The 14,852-nt window shown below is 43.6% G+C and overlaps 1 protein-coding gene across 1 annotated transcript in view; it reads left to right on the forward strand.

Annotated features, from left to right (window-relative positions):
* Actr2 (actin related protein 2) overlaps positions 1-4,699 on the forward strand; it is a 49,599-nt gene extending 44,900 nt beyond the window's left edge. The window contains exon 9 of the mRNA XM_021177502.2: positions 2,139-4,699. Within this exon, the coding sequence (XP_021033161.1) occupies positions 2,139-2,309 (171 nt within the window). The 3' untranslated portion in view covers positions 2,310-4,699. The remainder of the gene's footprint in view (positions 1-2,138) is intronic.
* The last annotated feature ends 10,153 nt before the right edge of the window (positions 4,700-14,852 follow it).

The raw sequence follows: 14,852 nt of genomic DNA on the forward strand, positions 1-14,852 counted from the left end.
CTCAGGATCATGCCCACTTTGGACTCTCCCAGGTATCCCTGGCTCTGACTCCTCGTGTCTCCAGTAAACCTCGTCCACCATACCTAGGAGCAGTCATATACTTCCTTTTTTATTTTTATTTTTTTAACTCATCTGGTGCTGAAACCCAGGACCAATAATACCCTTCAATCTCAACACTCATGTGGTAGAGTTAGGTGGACCTCTCTGAGTTCAAGGCCAGCCTGGTCTACATAATGAATTCCAGGACAGCAGAGCTATAAAGTGAGCTTCTGTTGCAAAAACAAACCGGGGGTGGGGGGCAGTGGGTGGTCTTTAGTAATCTGGCTTACTTGTTTTGAGTATGTTTCTGTTTGAATTTAAGACCATAGAACTTGAGTTTTGTGTATAAGAAAGGAACTGGAGGTCAGGGTGGAGCTCAGTTCTGAGCCACATGAATAGATGTGAATGAAGTCTTGAGTTTAGTCCTGTCTCAGGGTTACTATTGCTACAAGAAATACATGACCGAAAGCACTTGGGGGGGAGGAAAGAGTATTTGGTTAATATGCCCTGAATCAGTCTATTGAGGGGAACTGTTAACCCTACCAGGTGAGAGTATGTCTACCACCACAATTTTGAGCCATATTTGAAACAAGCTTAATTAAATACTGGCTAGGATGATGGACTCTGGCCAGGGCCAATCCTGGGTTGCCAGAAAATGGCAATGAATCACATTTTGCAGAGGCTTACAAGGCAAGCCCATAAAGCCAAGTATTTCTCACCAGGTCCAATCGGACAAGCATATTGTATCTTGTATGCAATATATCTCATATATATTATATATTTTTATGTATATATTATATATATGAATGATGTCATTCCTGACTGTGTGCCTTCTGCCTACATCCAACTAGGGGCAGACATACATCTTGATGTATTTGTTGCCTGTGTATCTCCCCCCTCTGCATGCCATCAAGCACATCCAATGCAGTTGAGTCAAACAAACTTGGTTAGGGAGTAAGAACAGGGCCTTCTTATCCTACATATACCGTAACCTCCAGCGTTTCAGAAAGTATCTCTCCTCAGGCAAGTGGCTTACGGGGTAGGAGCACTTTTGTTTTATGGCTCTCTTAGGCACAGTAATTAAAACTTAAAACCTAACTCTCATAAAGCCAAGGCAGGCATTCAAATGGGTCAGATACATGGAGCTGATACAGATGCTGTGGAGGACTGTTGCTTACCGGTGTGCTCATTATGCTTTGGGTTTTTTTATAGAACACAGAACCAGTAAGCCAGGGGTGCCCACACACACATAATAGACTGCCCGCCCCCCGCTTGTGCCCCCAGCCCTATCAATCATTAAGAAACTGGTCCCCAGGCTTCCCTACAGCAGGTTACGAAGGCATTTTTCTCACCCCCACCTCCAATAACTTTAGCTTGTGTCAAGTTGACATAAAAACCTAACCAAGACATTCACCAATACCAGATCCAGAAAAATCATCTCAGTTTTATTGTGTTGCACTAAGCTAGAGTCATGGTGGTATTAGGTCTTGAAGAACACTGCTCAGAAACTTCAGAAAACCTTGCTCTGGTTCTTGGGTGATTAACACAGTAATTGGTTGTGCAGCTTTTCAAATCTAGATAACAGGTATGAAATAAGATTCTTGTCTCCTGGTCATGAGCTTAAGAGGAAATACTGAATGTTTTTGTGTCTGAGCGGTACCTTTGCTGGGTTCATGCCGAGGTGAGCCTCTGGGAAATAACATCATGCAACAGACCTGGGGTAAAGAAGAGAGAGAACTGAGGACCTGGGAAGGGATAGACTATATATAGCAGGCAAGTGGACTTGTAAACAGGCTGACAGATGGAAGCAGAGCCATGAGGGCAGGGAGAGGAGATGGGGAAGAGGGCACCACAGAGTAGATAGAGGGATGCTTAGAACAAAGAGAGCTGGGTTGGCAGACAAGTCCTTTTATACGCACCTCACACCTGTCTCGGGTTATGACATGAGCAGTTGCTGATTGCCTGAGGGCAGGCAGTGGAATCACCTGTTGACTTCCTGTATAGATTGCAGATTGTGGAGAGATTCAACAATACATATTCGAAGTCTTTCTGAAACAGAGCATTATACGAATACGATCTCATTGCTCTTTCTTCTTTAGAAATTTAAGATCCGGATTGAAGACCCACCCCGCAGGAAGCACATGGTGTTCTTGGGTGGCGCAGTCCTAGCAGACATCATGAAAGACAAAGACAACTTTTGGATGACAAGACAAGAGTACCAAGAAAAGGGTGTCCGTGTGCTGGAGAAACTCGGTGTAACTGTTCGATAAAGTGGCAGGCTTGTCCCCATCACGCGTCTAATGCTTTTTCTTTTTCCCTTTTTAAAAAAATATTTCTTTATTGCCAATCTTTGAAGTCATTCAACTCCGGGACTGAAAGAAGCTCTCTGTCCCTTTTGACAGAAAGGTCAAGTTTTTCTCTGTCTTGGGAAGCATTGCTAAATTCTTGTTACTATGGGTAAATCTGGTTGTTTATGGCTACCAGTTCTCTGCAGACATTACCAGGGCGAGGGGTTGCTGCTGCTTTGTCTCTTTCTTTGTAGGCATTTAGAACTTCTTGTAGGCTTCCAATTTTTGCTTTCTTGCTCTAATGCTGCTAGTTTTAGTTTTAGCACAGTAGGTGGTATGTCTTTATTAGCATAAGAAAAAACTTTCACAGGAGCTTTTACATATGCTGGGTGGGGGTGGTAAGGGGTGGGTGGGCAGCCAGAGCCCGGGAGGGCCTTTCCTCTGTAGTGTTAGCTTTCAGCAGCAGTTCACTGCTGCTACTTTTGAAGTACCCTGAAGTGTCTCCTAGTAACATCTTAGGGAAATATTAAGCTCACAACTAAGGTGTTTGGGCTAGAGTTTTATGTGATGGAACAAATGGGTGGCCTTTCTGTTGTGACTTTTGAGGTCTTCTGCTCCGGGTACAAAAGATGCATGGACCTCATTTACAGCACTCTGACTTGGTAGTTTTCTTCTTTCGGTCTGCCTGGAACTGTTCCCATATGACAGGAAAAAAGCAAGCCTAGTGTTTTATTACTGTCTGTCACCTGGGAGTATATTTCCTATACTCTATCAGTGAAAAAGTAACATTTTAAAGGAAATGCTTTTTCCAGGTCAAATTACAGATAGAAAATCGCTCAAGGGCCGGCATTTTCTAATGCTGTTGTTTTTCCTGGAAGCACTAAGCTAATGAACCAACCAAGTTCCATTCTTGAAAGTTGTACTTTTATGTTCCTGATCAGTGCTTCTCGACGAGAGCTACTGTACAGAGAAGTAACTCATGGCTGTGGGTTAACATTCACATTGGGATTTGCTGCCAGTTGTTTTGTTTTGTTTTTTCATGAGACTTGGGACTAAACTTTTAGCAACAACAACCGCAATAGGAAATGTACCAGTAGTCAGCCATGTCTGTACAGTTATGGAGGCTCCTCCCAGCCCTCTTGGGTTCTTGCAGAAAGAGTGTTTGCAGACCTGTCAGAAAATCCTACTCATGTGTCCTGTTGGTATTGTTTGTCAGCTCAGAAAGAATCAGGCGGTACCCAAGTGCGGGCGGGCGGGGTCTTTCTAACATTGAGAAGTGAAATAAGAAGCTGTATCACAGAAAATACAAAACGATGATTCTGAGAGAAATATTTTCCTTCATTTCAAATGTTCTTTACTAATGATGAATTTGAAAGAATGGCTTTTTTCCTTTTTTCTTTCTTTTTGGATGCTTAAAATCAGAATTTTTAAAGGATTTTTTTTTAAGATAACTTTAAAATTAGTTTATGTGAAATCAGCAGCAAAAGGAAGTTTGTCCTAATACTGCAGCTTCTGTGATGTTAAGTATTTTTGCCTGTCTTACCTCAATTTGAACAAATAGGAGAAGTCTGTGTGCATGCTGGACATGCTCAGGACACACAACAGCCCGCCGGTGCGGTGCGGTGCCGGCTGCTCGGTGTTGGGTGCGTGACTCAGTCACAGTGGAATTCCTAAGCGTTCCTAAATCATGTTGTCAAATTCTCCAGTCTCGGGAGTTCTGGGCCCATTTCCTGCTGTACATAGGACTGGTACCGAGGACTATTGAGTGTAGACAAACGATCAACTCTTGGCTTTGACCATGGCTTTAAACAAAGGGGTGAAAACAAGAAAGAACAGGATGGAATCTGGAATAAAACAGTGAAAGAGCATTGTTGTTTGTACCTTGAATGTAGAATTTGTTTTTATTTCATAATTCTGCTAGCAAACATGACTGTTAAAATGATGTATTTATATATGTAATAATTTAGAAATTCCATTTTATAGTTTCCTATTCTAAGGTGAAATAATGAATTTAATAATTTGGGAGTTTGGACATGCTATATTCTATTGGAGGTGCCAGGTTTGAGTCCTTCAAAAATAAAAAAAAAATTTAAAAAATCTGTTTTTTTAAAGATCTGATTTTTAGCTCTTGAAACCCATCGTCACTTAGATTTCCAATGCTAATTAAAATTCTTTTATTTTTAAATTAAAATCACCAATGCCTTGAGGGACTTCTTAGAAAATGTGGTATTGGGTATTAACTTTCACAGTTCTGAGCACTGTTAGTATCTATCTGACAAGTATTGGAAAGATCAATGGAAAGCTAAATATTCTAAATTTAACACAAATATTCTTCTTTTTAATTAAGAAAATAAATAAGATTTTCAACGTAATTTGAATTTTGTCTTTTTCTTTTAGTAGTTTTTCTCTTTAATTTTGATATTTTTATTTGTACTTTCAGTTTTGCTCTGCAAGATGTGTTTAGAACTGAGTTAGTTCAAGGTCATTCAAGGCTCTTTTGCTGTTGTTTATCTTATGTGGAGTAGACAGAAGAAACAGGCTGTCATAGCCACGTTGATCTGGAACTGTAGCTGTGTAGCCAAGGAGGACTTGAACTCCTGATTCTCCTGCCTCTGCCTTCCAAAATGCTGGGGTGAGGTGTGCACAACAGTGCCGAGCTCTGGTTTAGTGTTTGTTGTGACAAAACTATTTCTACTGAGGTTTTACTTACTATTGTAACCTAGCCATTTATTTTTGGTATTTTTGTGAAACAGGCTCTCTCTGTGTAGTCCTGGCTAGCCTCAAACAGAGATCTACCTGCCTCTGCCCCTCTGCCTCTGCCACTCTAGGATTAAAGGTGTACATCACCATACCCATCCCTTCTAGTAGAGTTTTTAGATATAAGAAAGTGAACTAGAAGCCAGGCAGTGGTGACACATGCCTTTAATCCCAGCACTTGGGAGGCAGAGGCAGGTGGATTTCTGAGTTCGAGGCCAGCCTGGTCTACAGAGTGAGTTCCAGGACAGCAAGGGCTATACAGAGAAACCCTGTCTCGGAAAAAAAGGAAAAAGGAAAGGAAAGGAAAGGAAAGGAAAGGAAAGGAAAGGAAAGGAAAGGAAAGGAAAGGAAAGGAAAGGAAAGGAAAGGAAAGGAAAAAGGAAAGGAAAGGAAAAAGGAAAGGAAAGGAAAAAGGAAAGGAAAGGAAAAAGGAAAGGAAAGGAAAAAGGAAAGGAAAGGAAAAAGGAAAGGAAAGGAAAGGAAAAAGGAAAGGAAAGGAAAAAGGAAAGGAAAGGAAAAAGGAAAGGAAAGGAAAAAGGAAAGGAAAGGAAAGGAAAGGAAAAAGGAAAGGAAAGGAAAGGAAAAAGGAAAGGAAAGGAAAAAGGAAAGGAAAGGAAAAAGGAAAGGAAAGGAAAAAGGAAAGGAAAGGAAAAAGGAAAGGAAAGGAAAAAGGAAAGGAAAGGAAAGGAAAAAGGAAAGGAAAGGAAAAAGGAAAGGAAAGGAAAGGAAAAAGGAAAGGAAAGGAAAAAGGAAAGGAAAGGAAAAAGGAAAGGAAAGGAAAGGAAAGGAAAGGAAAGGAAAGGAAAGAAGAAAAAGTGAACTAGAGTTACATTAGAATATGTTTTATTTTCTTCTAAGAGATTGTTTATTTCCTAAGAGATTACAGGTACTTTTTCAAAATCAATTCTAGATAGACTTACATGTAACATGACATATAATGTATGCAACATATGTAACATGACAGTCTTTATGGACATTGGGACTGATCTGCACAAAGATCTTAGGCATATCGTTTTGTTTTTAGTTTTCCTTCTTTATTTTCTATGGGAATTTTGGCTGCATGTTTGTCTGTGTACTATGTGTGTACAGTGCATTTGGAGAGCAGAAGGGGGTAACAGATCTCCTTGAGACTGGAGTTACAAGTAGTTGTGAGCCACCACATCGGTGCTGGGAATTGAGCCCTGGTCCTCTGAAAGAGCATTCAGTGCTCTCAGCTACTAAATTGTCTCTTGCGTGGGTACATAGGTTTGGTTTTGTTTGGTTTGGGTTTGGTTTTTGGCAAAGTAATCAAAGCAAGAGAAAAAGTTAGTTAAGAGGCCTTTTCTTGTGTTTCCATTGGCCTTGAGAATGGGAGCTAGAGAATGGGTTTGTCTTTTTATAAATTAATTGCTCAAGTTTCAATGTCCTTCCATGGGCAGAGTCCCTCAGGACATCCTGAGTCTCTCGAGTTGCCAAAATACTGGATGGTCTGTATGGTCCCTAGGTGATAGCACAGTCCTCCATGTTTGTAGTGTTGCTGTACTCCAGTTTTTTTCTCCACCCATAAACTTTGCTGTAAAACTGAGTTCATTAAATCTTGCTAATTTTAATTTATTTTTAAGACAAGGTTGTTGTGGGAAATATTAAAAGATGAACCTGCCAACTCTCCGGCCCCTCCAGGCCATGTTCCCACTCTAGTACCTTCACTGGCAGGCCACAGCACTTAGGTCCTGGAGGAATCCCGCTGGCTTTGCCCCACATGCCAATAACCAAATAGATCCACCATTCTCACAGTTTGATAGGACAATATCCAGTAACCCGGTAAAAACAAGACTCAATGCTTATAGTTAACCAGTCAGATTTATATATCAGTAAATTCTCAATACACAAGATGCCAATATAGTAATTTCAGACCCAATTGATAATGATAAAAGCTGCCCACCTAGACAAGACAAATTATCCCAATATTCTAACCTTTATGATATAACAACCTGTGGCTGGTCATAGCCATGCTGATTCTCCTCCACCATCTTCCTTTCCCCCCTCCCCCGAGACGCACTCTGTCCTCCACTTGTAGCTCTGCCTCCTTTTCCCCGTCCAATCACAGGTCTCCCCTGCACTAATGTAATTGGACAGGGAAAATCCTGCAACACAGGGTCTTAGGTTCTGTTGCTGTAAAGAGACAATACAACCAAAGCAACGCTTACAAAGGAACACATTTAATTGGGAGTTTGCCTGGTTTCAGGAGGTTAGTCCATAACATTGTGGTAGGAGGAAGCATGGGAGCAGGCAGGCATGGGGATGAGAGCTTATATCCTGAGCTACAGGCAGGTGGAGAAAAATGTCCTAGTCTGGGTTTCTGAAACCTCAAAGCCCTCCCTCCCCAAGTAACACACCATCCCCACTAAGGCCACGCCTCCTAATCCTTCCCAAGCAGCACCACTAATTGGTGATTTCTTCAGCTCTATGAGTCTCTGGGGCCCATTCTCATTCAGATCACCACATTCCACTCCCTGGCCTCCATAGGCTTGCCTGTGGCTGTGTCAATGCAAAGTGCATTCAGTCCAACTTCAAGTCACCATAGTCTTGTCACAGCCTCAACAAGGCAATCTTCCTTCTAATTATAACCCCTATAAAGTCAGAATCAGAAAGCAGATCACAAACTTCCAGCATACACACAGAATATACATTATCATTCCAAGAGGGAGGAAAGGGAGGAGCGTAGTGAGGAAATAACTGGGCAAAGCAAGAACAAAGCCCAGTCACGCAAATGCCAATTCATTAACCCCATGTCTGGTGTTAAGGTGCTTATTAGATGGCTCTCCTTCCAGCTTTCCTGATGGTGTATAACATACTTCTCTTGGGTTGGTTGGTTCCACACCCCGTCTGCAGCTCTCCTTTGCAGGTATCCCACAACTCTGGCATCTCCCAGCATCCTGAGTCTCCAACACAATCCAACACAATGGCTTCATCTTCACATCTTCACGCAGTGAAGCCCCTCCATAAAGGAGCTCCCCTGCCACATGCCTGGCTTCAGTGTCTTTCAACCACAAAGTAAGATTCCACAACTTTCCTCCTGTATCCTTAAATCCAGAAACAGTGTGGCCAAAGCTGCCAAATTCTGCTGCATCCATGGAGCATGGCCCCCTCTGAGACTTGGGTTTGCATAAGCTCTGATGGGTTGGTAGTTCCCTTTGCTGCATAAGCTTCACTTCCCACAGTTGGAAGCCTAGCTGGATGGGGTCTTGCCCTGAGGTCACCACTCCTAATCAGTATTCCAGTTCTCCTTTTTTCACATGGAACTGCAGAGGAGTGATCACTAGTAACCATGGGACACAGGGAGTATTACTAGGCTGCCCTAAATGTTCCTCTGCCAGTGATAGTAATCCAACACTTGTCAGTTGGGCCTCAGACAGACTCATTCTTTATCAAACATCACAAGGATGGTTTGTGGCCAAGCTGCTAATAATAATATTGCTTCCCAAAGGTGATTGTAGCTCATGTCTTTAGTCCTAGCACTTAGGAGGCAAAGGCAGGCAGATCTCTGAGTTCAAGGACAGCCTCGGCTACACAGAAAGACCCTGTCTCAGAAAACCTAATATATATATTTTAATACTCTCTCTCTCTCTCTCTCTATATATATATATATATATATATATATAATTCTTTTCCTCTGAAACCTCTTGAGCTGGACCTACATAGTTTATGCTTCCCTTGGCTGTACTGACTCCCTAGGTCCTACTAGGATGCTCTTTAAGCCCCGCCTACTTTATTTAAAGCAAAGTATAGATCACAGTGCGCATACATTACAAAGTACTTTGCTCCCCAAGTATTTGGGGCTTCCTTCTCTGGGCTCAAGAAAAGTTTGGTTGTCACGACATAGTCAGGATGGCTTTCTACCTTAACAGATTAAGTCATGACTTTATTATGCATGTCCCTTCCCATAATGTACCTAATTTAAACCCTTGAGTGCCCAATTACACAACGGTGTCTAATGGTAAATGAGACTCTCCCTGAACAGTCACAGCCTGCCTTACTGTCCAAGCCAACTCAGGTCAGATTGGCCCTCAGACCGCAATATATTGGGTATATGCTTAGATGTATCTAAGCTCAGTGGGGGGGTGTAGAGCTTGATGTAGGTGTGTGGAAGTCTTAGTTTGCTAAGAGGTTGATACATTGCAATGGGATGAGTGAACGTACATGCAGATAGAGGTCTCCCTCTGCCACGTGCATTGTTAGAAGAATGGTATGTGCATAGCCCAAGCCAAGTGGAGCCCCAGTTGCTAAACTATTTTCTGTGCTTTCCTGCCTCACTTGTGATATTATTTTGGCAGTTGAGTTGGAATTGAGGCAGATATTTCTCAAGTTAAATTTTCATGCTTGGACTGATCTGTAGCCTACTGACAGAGTCTTGCTTAGGAACCACGAAGCCCTGGGTTCAGTCCCCAGTCCTCAAAGTTCCATTCCATGTTGGCCAGCTGTGGTGACTCCCACCTGTAATCCTAACACTGAGAAGGTTGAGGCAGGAGGATTGATGTGAGGGCAAGGCTAGCTGGGACTACAATGTTAGGCGCTATCTCAAAAAAATATAAAAAATAAAAAACCAGTTAGCATCATGCCCACACAGCTTAGTATTCAAGGTGGGTGGAGGTGCAGCTAGTGCAGTGGTGGAGCACCTTCATTACGTGCACTGCCCTGGCAGTGTGTGTGTGCTAACCTGCATAAGATCAGGCCAGCCAGGGCTGGTGAGATGGCTCAGTGGGTAAGAGCACCCGACTGCTCTTCCAAAGGTCCGAAGTTCAAATCCCAGCAACCACATGGTGACTCACAACCACCCATAATGAGGTCTGATGCCCTCTTCTGGTGCGTCTGAAAACAGCTACAGTGTACTTACATATAATAAATAAATAAAATAAATCTTTAAAAAAAAAAAAAAAAAGATCAGGCCAGCCAGCCTTCCAGCATGGATGGGGAGGGGCTCAGAAGGCCCCACCCCTAGCTGAAGAAGTGTTGAAATTGATGGCTGCTGGAAGAGGGAGGGTCAGTTTTCTTCAGGTGTTCCCCCTAGTCACTAGTGGGTTGCCCATATGTCAGTGGTTAGCTCCATACCTGCTGATGCTCAACCTGTTACATAAATATTGTAGTATCTGCACACACATAACTGCACACGTGTGCTGAAAATCCTCTGCAAATAGTGCATTGTTAAGGGAATAATAAGAAAAGCCTCCTATGGGGCTGGGATGATGGCTCAGTGATTGAGTACCAGCTGCTCTTCCAGAGGTCCTGAGTTCAATTCCCACCAACCACATGGTAACTTTTAACCATTTATAATGAGTTCTGATGTCCTCTTCTGGCATGCAGTTGTACATGCAGATAGAGCACACACACACACACACACACACATCTTTTTTTAAAAAGAAAAACCTCTATGTCAGTAAACTTTTGTGTGTGTGTGTGTGTCGGGGGGGAGGAGTCCTGGTTAGTTGACTCCTCAGCTACAGAGAGCTAGACCTACAGTAGTATAAATAACTGCTGGGGTCCTGTCTTAGGGTTTCCATTGCTGTGAAGAGACACCATGACCAAGGCAACGTCATAAAGGACAACATTTAATTGGGGCTGGCTTAACAATTCAGAGGTTTGAAGGCGGGAAGCGTGGCAGCCTGCACGAATGCATGGTACTGGAAGAGCTGAGAGTTCTACATCTTGTTCCGAAGGCAAACAGGAGAAGACTGACTTCAGGCAGCTAGGAGGAGAGTCTCAAAGCCCACCCCCACAGTGACAGTTACTCCAACAAGGAGTCTGTCTCCTAATACAGGTGCCACACCCTGGGCCAAGTGTTTCCAAACTACCACAGTAAAGAAACATGTATTCACTGTATTTTATACACACAGACACACACACACTCACAGAGGACTATACATACTACCACATGTAAAAATAAATAAAAGTAAAACATAAAAAAACCAAAATAATATTAAAAAAAGGAGTAGCTTAAACCAGGCAAGTTTTCCTTTACACCTGTACTTTGAGTATTTCAAAATTATGAGTGAACACTGCCACCCAAATGTGCATCATGATCTATGTTGTTTACTTGACTTTGTAGCTGTCACTAAACGCATAACACCTTAGGTCTGATCTCTAGTATTGTATAACTAAACAAAATCAACACTTGAACTACTGTTAGGAACAACACTTACTTTGGGCAGGATTCAGGACGTAAGAACTGTTTTTCCATTTACTTCTGTACACAGTGCTTTGCCTGCATGTACACCTGCATGCCAGAAGAGGGCACAGATCCCAGGAGAGACCGTTGTTACAAGAAGCTCTAAGGAGGGCAGCAGCAGACAGTGACTATCCCAGCACTTGGGAAGGCAAGGCAAAAGATCAGGCACTGGAAAGCAGCCTGGGCTAATAGTGAGACCCAACACTACTGACAAACAAAACCCCTAAAATATACCTAACATGAAATACACACTATCTTTACAGACTCAGTTCATTTGTGTGGGCCGTATGAATAGGTTTAGAAGAAGGAAATTACTTCTTACCCAGAGAAGCCATTAAACTGTCCTTCAGAGGAGTCCCACATTGCAAACAGACACCTTGTCCATGTGTATAGCTGCAGCCGGCTACTTTTCATACACATTAATGAGTAAAGGCACGGACTCATATTTATGCCAGGTGTGTGGGTGACCTCAGAAGCCAGAAGGGGGCATTGTATCTCCAGGAGCTGGAGTTACAGATAGTTGTAACTGCCCGTTGTAGGTGCTGGGAGCTGAACTTGGGTCCTCTAGAAGAGCAGCAAGCACCCTTAACTACCGAGATGTCTCTACAACCCTCTCTTCTTTCTCTTTTTCTTTTGAGACAGCATGTCTCTAGCCTAGTTTGGCCTCTGACTCATGGTGATCCTCCTGCCTCAGCTCCTGAATCCAGGGATTACATATGGTCGGTCACATGTCTGACTGTTATTATTCATCCAAGGGTGTGACAATACCATGTTTAGTTCTGATTAACACTACTATCTCTCAGAGGAGTTGATTTTTTTCTTAATACCCCTCTCCTGTTTAATATATGTAGCACTTCTTTATGCCTTTAGTATTTTTATTTGTTCATACCATTCAAACGAAGGTCAGGTTTGTGGTATGAGCCAGTGAAAAGGCCTTGGAATTGGAAGTTTTCCTTGCGTCCTTGCATCTTGGCTTTGGAATAACTGAAAGGAGTTGTTCATGCAATGAACTCCCCACGTCAGCCAGGCATGGTGGCACACGCCTTTAATCCCAGCACTTGGGAGGCAGAGGCAGGCGGATTTCTGAGTTCCCGGCCAGCCTGGTCTACAAAGTGAGTTCCAGGATAGCCAGGGCTACACAGAGAAACCCTGTCTCGAAAAACAAAAAAAAGAAAAAGAAAAGAAATCCTCACGTTTGGAGAGTCCAGAGAGGTTTGAATTCATGTGCTTTCCTGGCTACTTCCATCACTGAGTCAGTGACTGAAAAATTTAAATGTGGCCCAGATGGCTAAGCTTCAGCCATTCTCCAGTTCCTGGACCGGTGGGGTTAAAATGCAGCGCTGAGCAGCATCTCAAAGCCGCACAGCGTGACTTTACATCAGGAGGAAGGATTTTCCCTACCACCTTGCATTATTACTGTTCTCCAGGATACTCCGACCGGTTCCTTCAGATCAGGAGCTGTCTGCTGAAAGGATTAGCTGTGAGGCCAACAGGGATGAACTACATCTGTGCAAGGCAGGAAAGCAGGCAGGATGGGAGAAGGGAGAGAGAGAGAAACCCTCCCCTGGATTCACAGCTGCACCCCTGCCCCTGCAGAGGACAGACTCTGCCAAGAATACCCACTGATTTATGAAAGAAAAATGAGGAAACCATCTACCCCAGCTATCTTGGATTTCTGATGGTGTCGCCATAAAGGATTTCCAGTTAGACAAAGGTCTCTCCCAGACACCATCCTCTCCCACACTTCCAGTCAGATTCAGGCCAGCACACCCCTCATTCAGAGTGCCTGAGAATCTCTTGGGGTGTTCATTATAACACAAGCAACTGTGTTCACTTTCAGAAACAGAGACAGCAGTCTCAGAAGGGGGTTTTATAGTTAGAAGACCATGGGGGCAATTTTGTAAGAATTTAGCTGCTGACCCCTTGAGAACATTTTGGTTTATTGAAACCAGCCAGTGGCTTTGCTTAATTGGGAGTGCTATAAAAGAATGAAGGCAAAGGCTTACCTCCTAATACTTGCTCAGCAGAGACTCAGACGACTCCCCATGTGCTCCCCAGAGAGCCTACTGTGCGCTTGGGAACACAGCGTTGTCAGAATCATATAGTTCTGCACTTCTAGACTAATCCGTTTAAAGCGCTTGTTTCAAATTCTTTTGGAGGAAGGATTCTCCTTTCTAGATTTACTGCCTTTTGGAGGTAAGAATGCATCTTGAATTTTTAGGAGACCTACCAGAGGTCAGCATACTGGAGGTAGCTAAGAACAATGGGGACGTGATAGACAGTTGTGGTGGTCACGTTTACTGAGTACTAAGTACTTACATTGGTTTTATTTGTTTCAGAGAGTGCCTCAGTATGTAGCCTTGGGTGGTCTGGAACTCACAATGTAGACCAGGCTGGCTTTGTATTCACAGTGATCCTTCTGCCTGGAGCTGAAGGCATGTGCCACCATGCCCAGATCTTACTTTATATACACATTTTTAAAACAATGTCTGAATATGGAAAAACCTAAGAGAAATCTGTTTCTGGGACTTCAGTCAAGCCCTTTCCCCATCCGCAGCTGCTTTTGTTTGGTATTCCCATTGCATGGGAAAGCGTTTAATGCAGGTGGTAACCCCAGCTCTCCCAGGCCACCCCAGCTCTCCCAGGAGCTGTGGCCTTACAGACTCCTGCACCTCTGAAGCACTCTCTTGCTGCTTATTTTTGGTTTGGGTTTATTCTGTTTATCCTACACATCCTTCCTTCCTGCCTGCCTGCCCTCTGCTCCTCAGGGCTTTTAGAGATAGGCCAACCACTAATCATGTCCTTCTGCTGCAGGGACAGCAGACCCATATCTGGGCTCCTGTAAGTAACACTGCTATTTAAAACAGTATCTCTCTTCACAGCATGGAGATGAGGGAAAATGTCCTGGAGCTTGAAATCAGCTGTGCAGTAAGTAACACAGCCACTCTGCATAGAAGCAGTTACTGTTCCCACCGGGCAGTGTTCTCTTGCACAGTTAGGCCTCTGTAGATACCTTCTAATGGGATGTTCCCACCAAGGCAACATGGAGAGCTTGCTTACTGCTCGGCCAGCTGGACACAAACTAGTCATCAGAGAAGAGGGAGCCTCAGTGGAGGAAATGCTCCCCTTAGATGCAGCTTAAGGCATTTTCTTAATTACTGATCAATGGAGGAGGGTCCAGCCCATTCTGGGTGGAGCCGTCCCTGGGCTTGTAGTTCTGGGTTCTATAGAAAGCAAACTGAAGCCGGATGTGGTGGTGTCTCTAATCCCAGTAGCATGTCTCTAATCCCAGTAGGCAGGAGGCAGAGGCCTGTAAGTTCAAGGCCAGCTTGGTCTATTATATGTAAGTACACTGTAGCTGTCTTCAGACACTCCAGAAGAGGGCGCCAGATCTCGTTGTGGATGGTTGTGAGCCACCATGTGGTTGCTGGGATTTGAACTCTGGACCTTCTGAAGAGCAGTCGGGTGCTCTTACCCACTGAGCCATCTCACCAGCCCCCCAGCTTGGTCTATAAAGTGAGTCTGGGATAGTCAGGGCTCTGTTACAGAAAGAAACCCTGTCTCAA

The sequence above is a fragment of the Mus caroli genome, unplaced genomic scaffold (genome assembly GCF_978045245.1).
Source record: "Mus caroli unplaced genomic scaffold, Mus_caroli_1 scaffold_13, whole genome shotgun sequence".
NCBI classification, from domain to species: domain Eukaryota; kingdom Metazoa; phylum Chordata; class Mammalia; order Rodentia; family Muridae; genus Mus; species Mus caroli.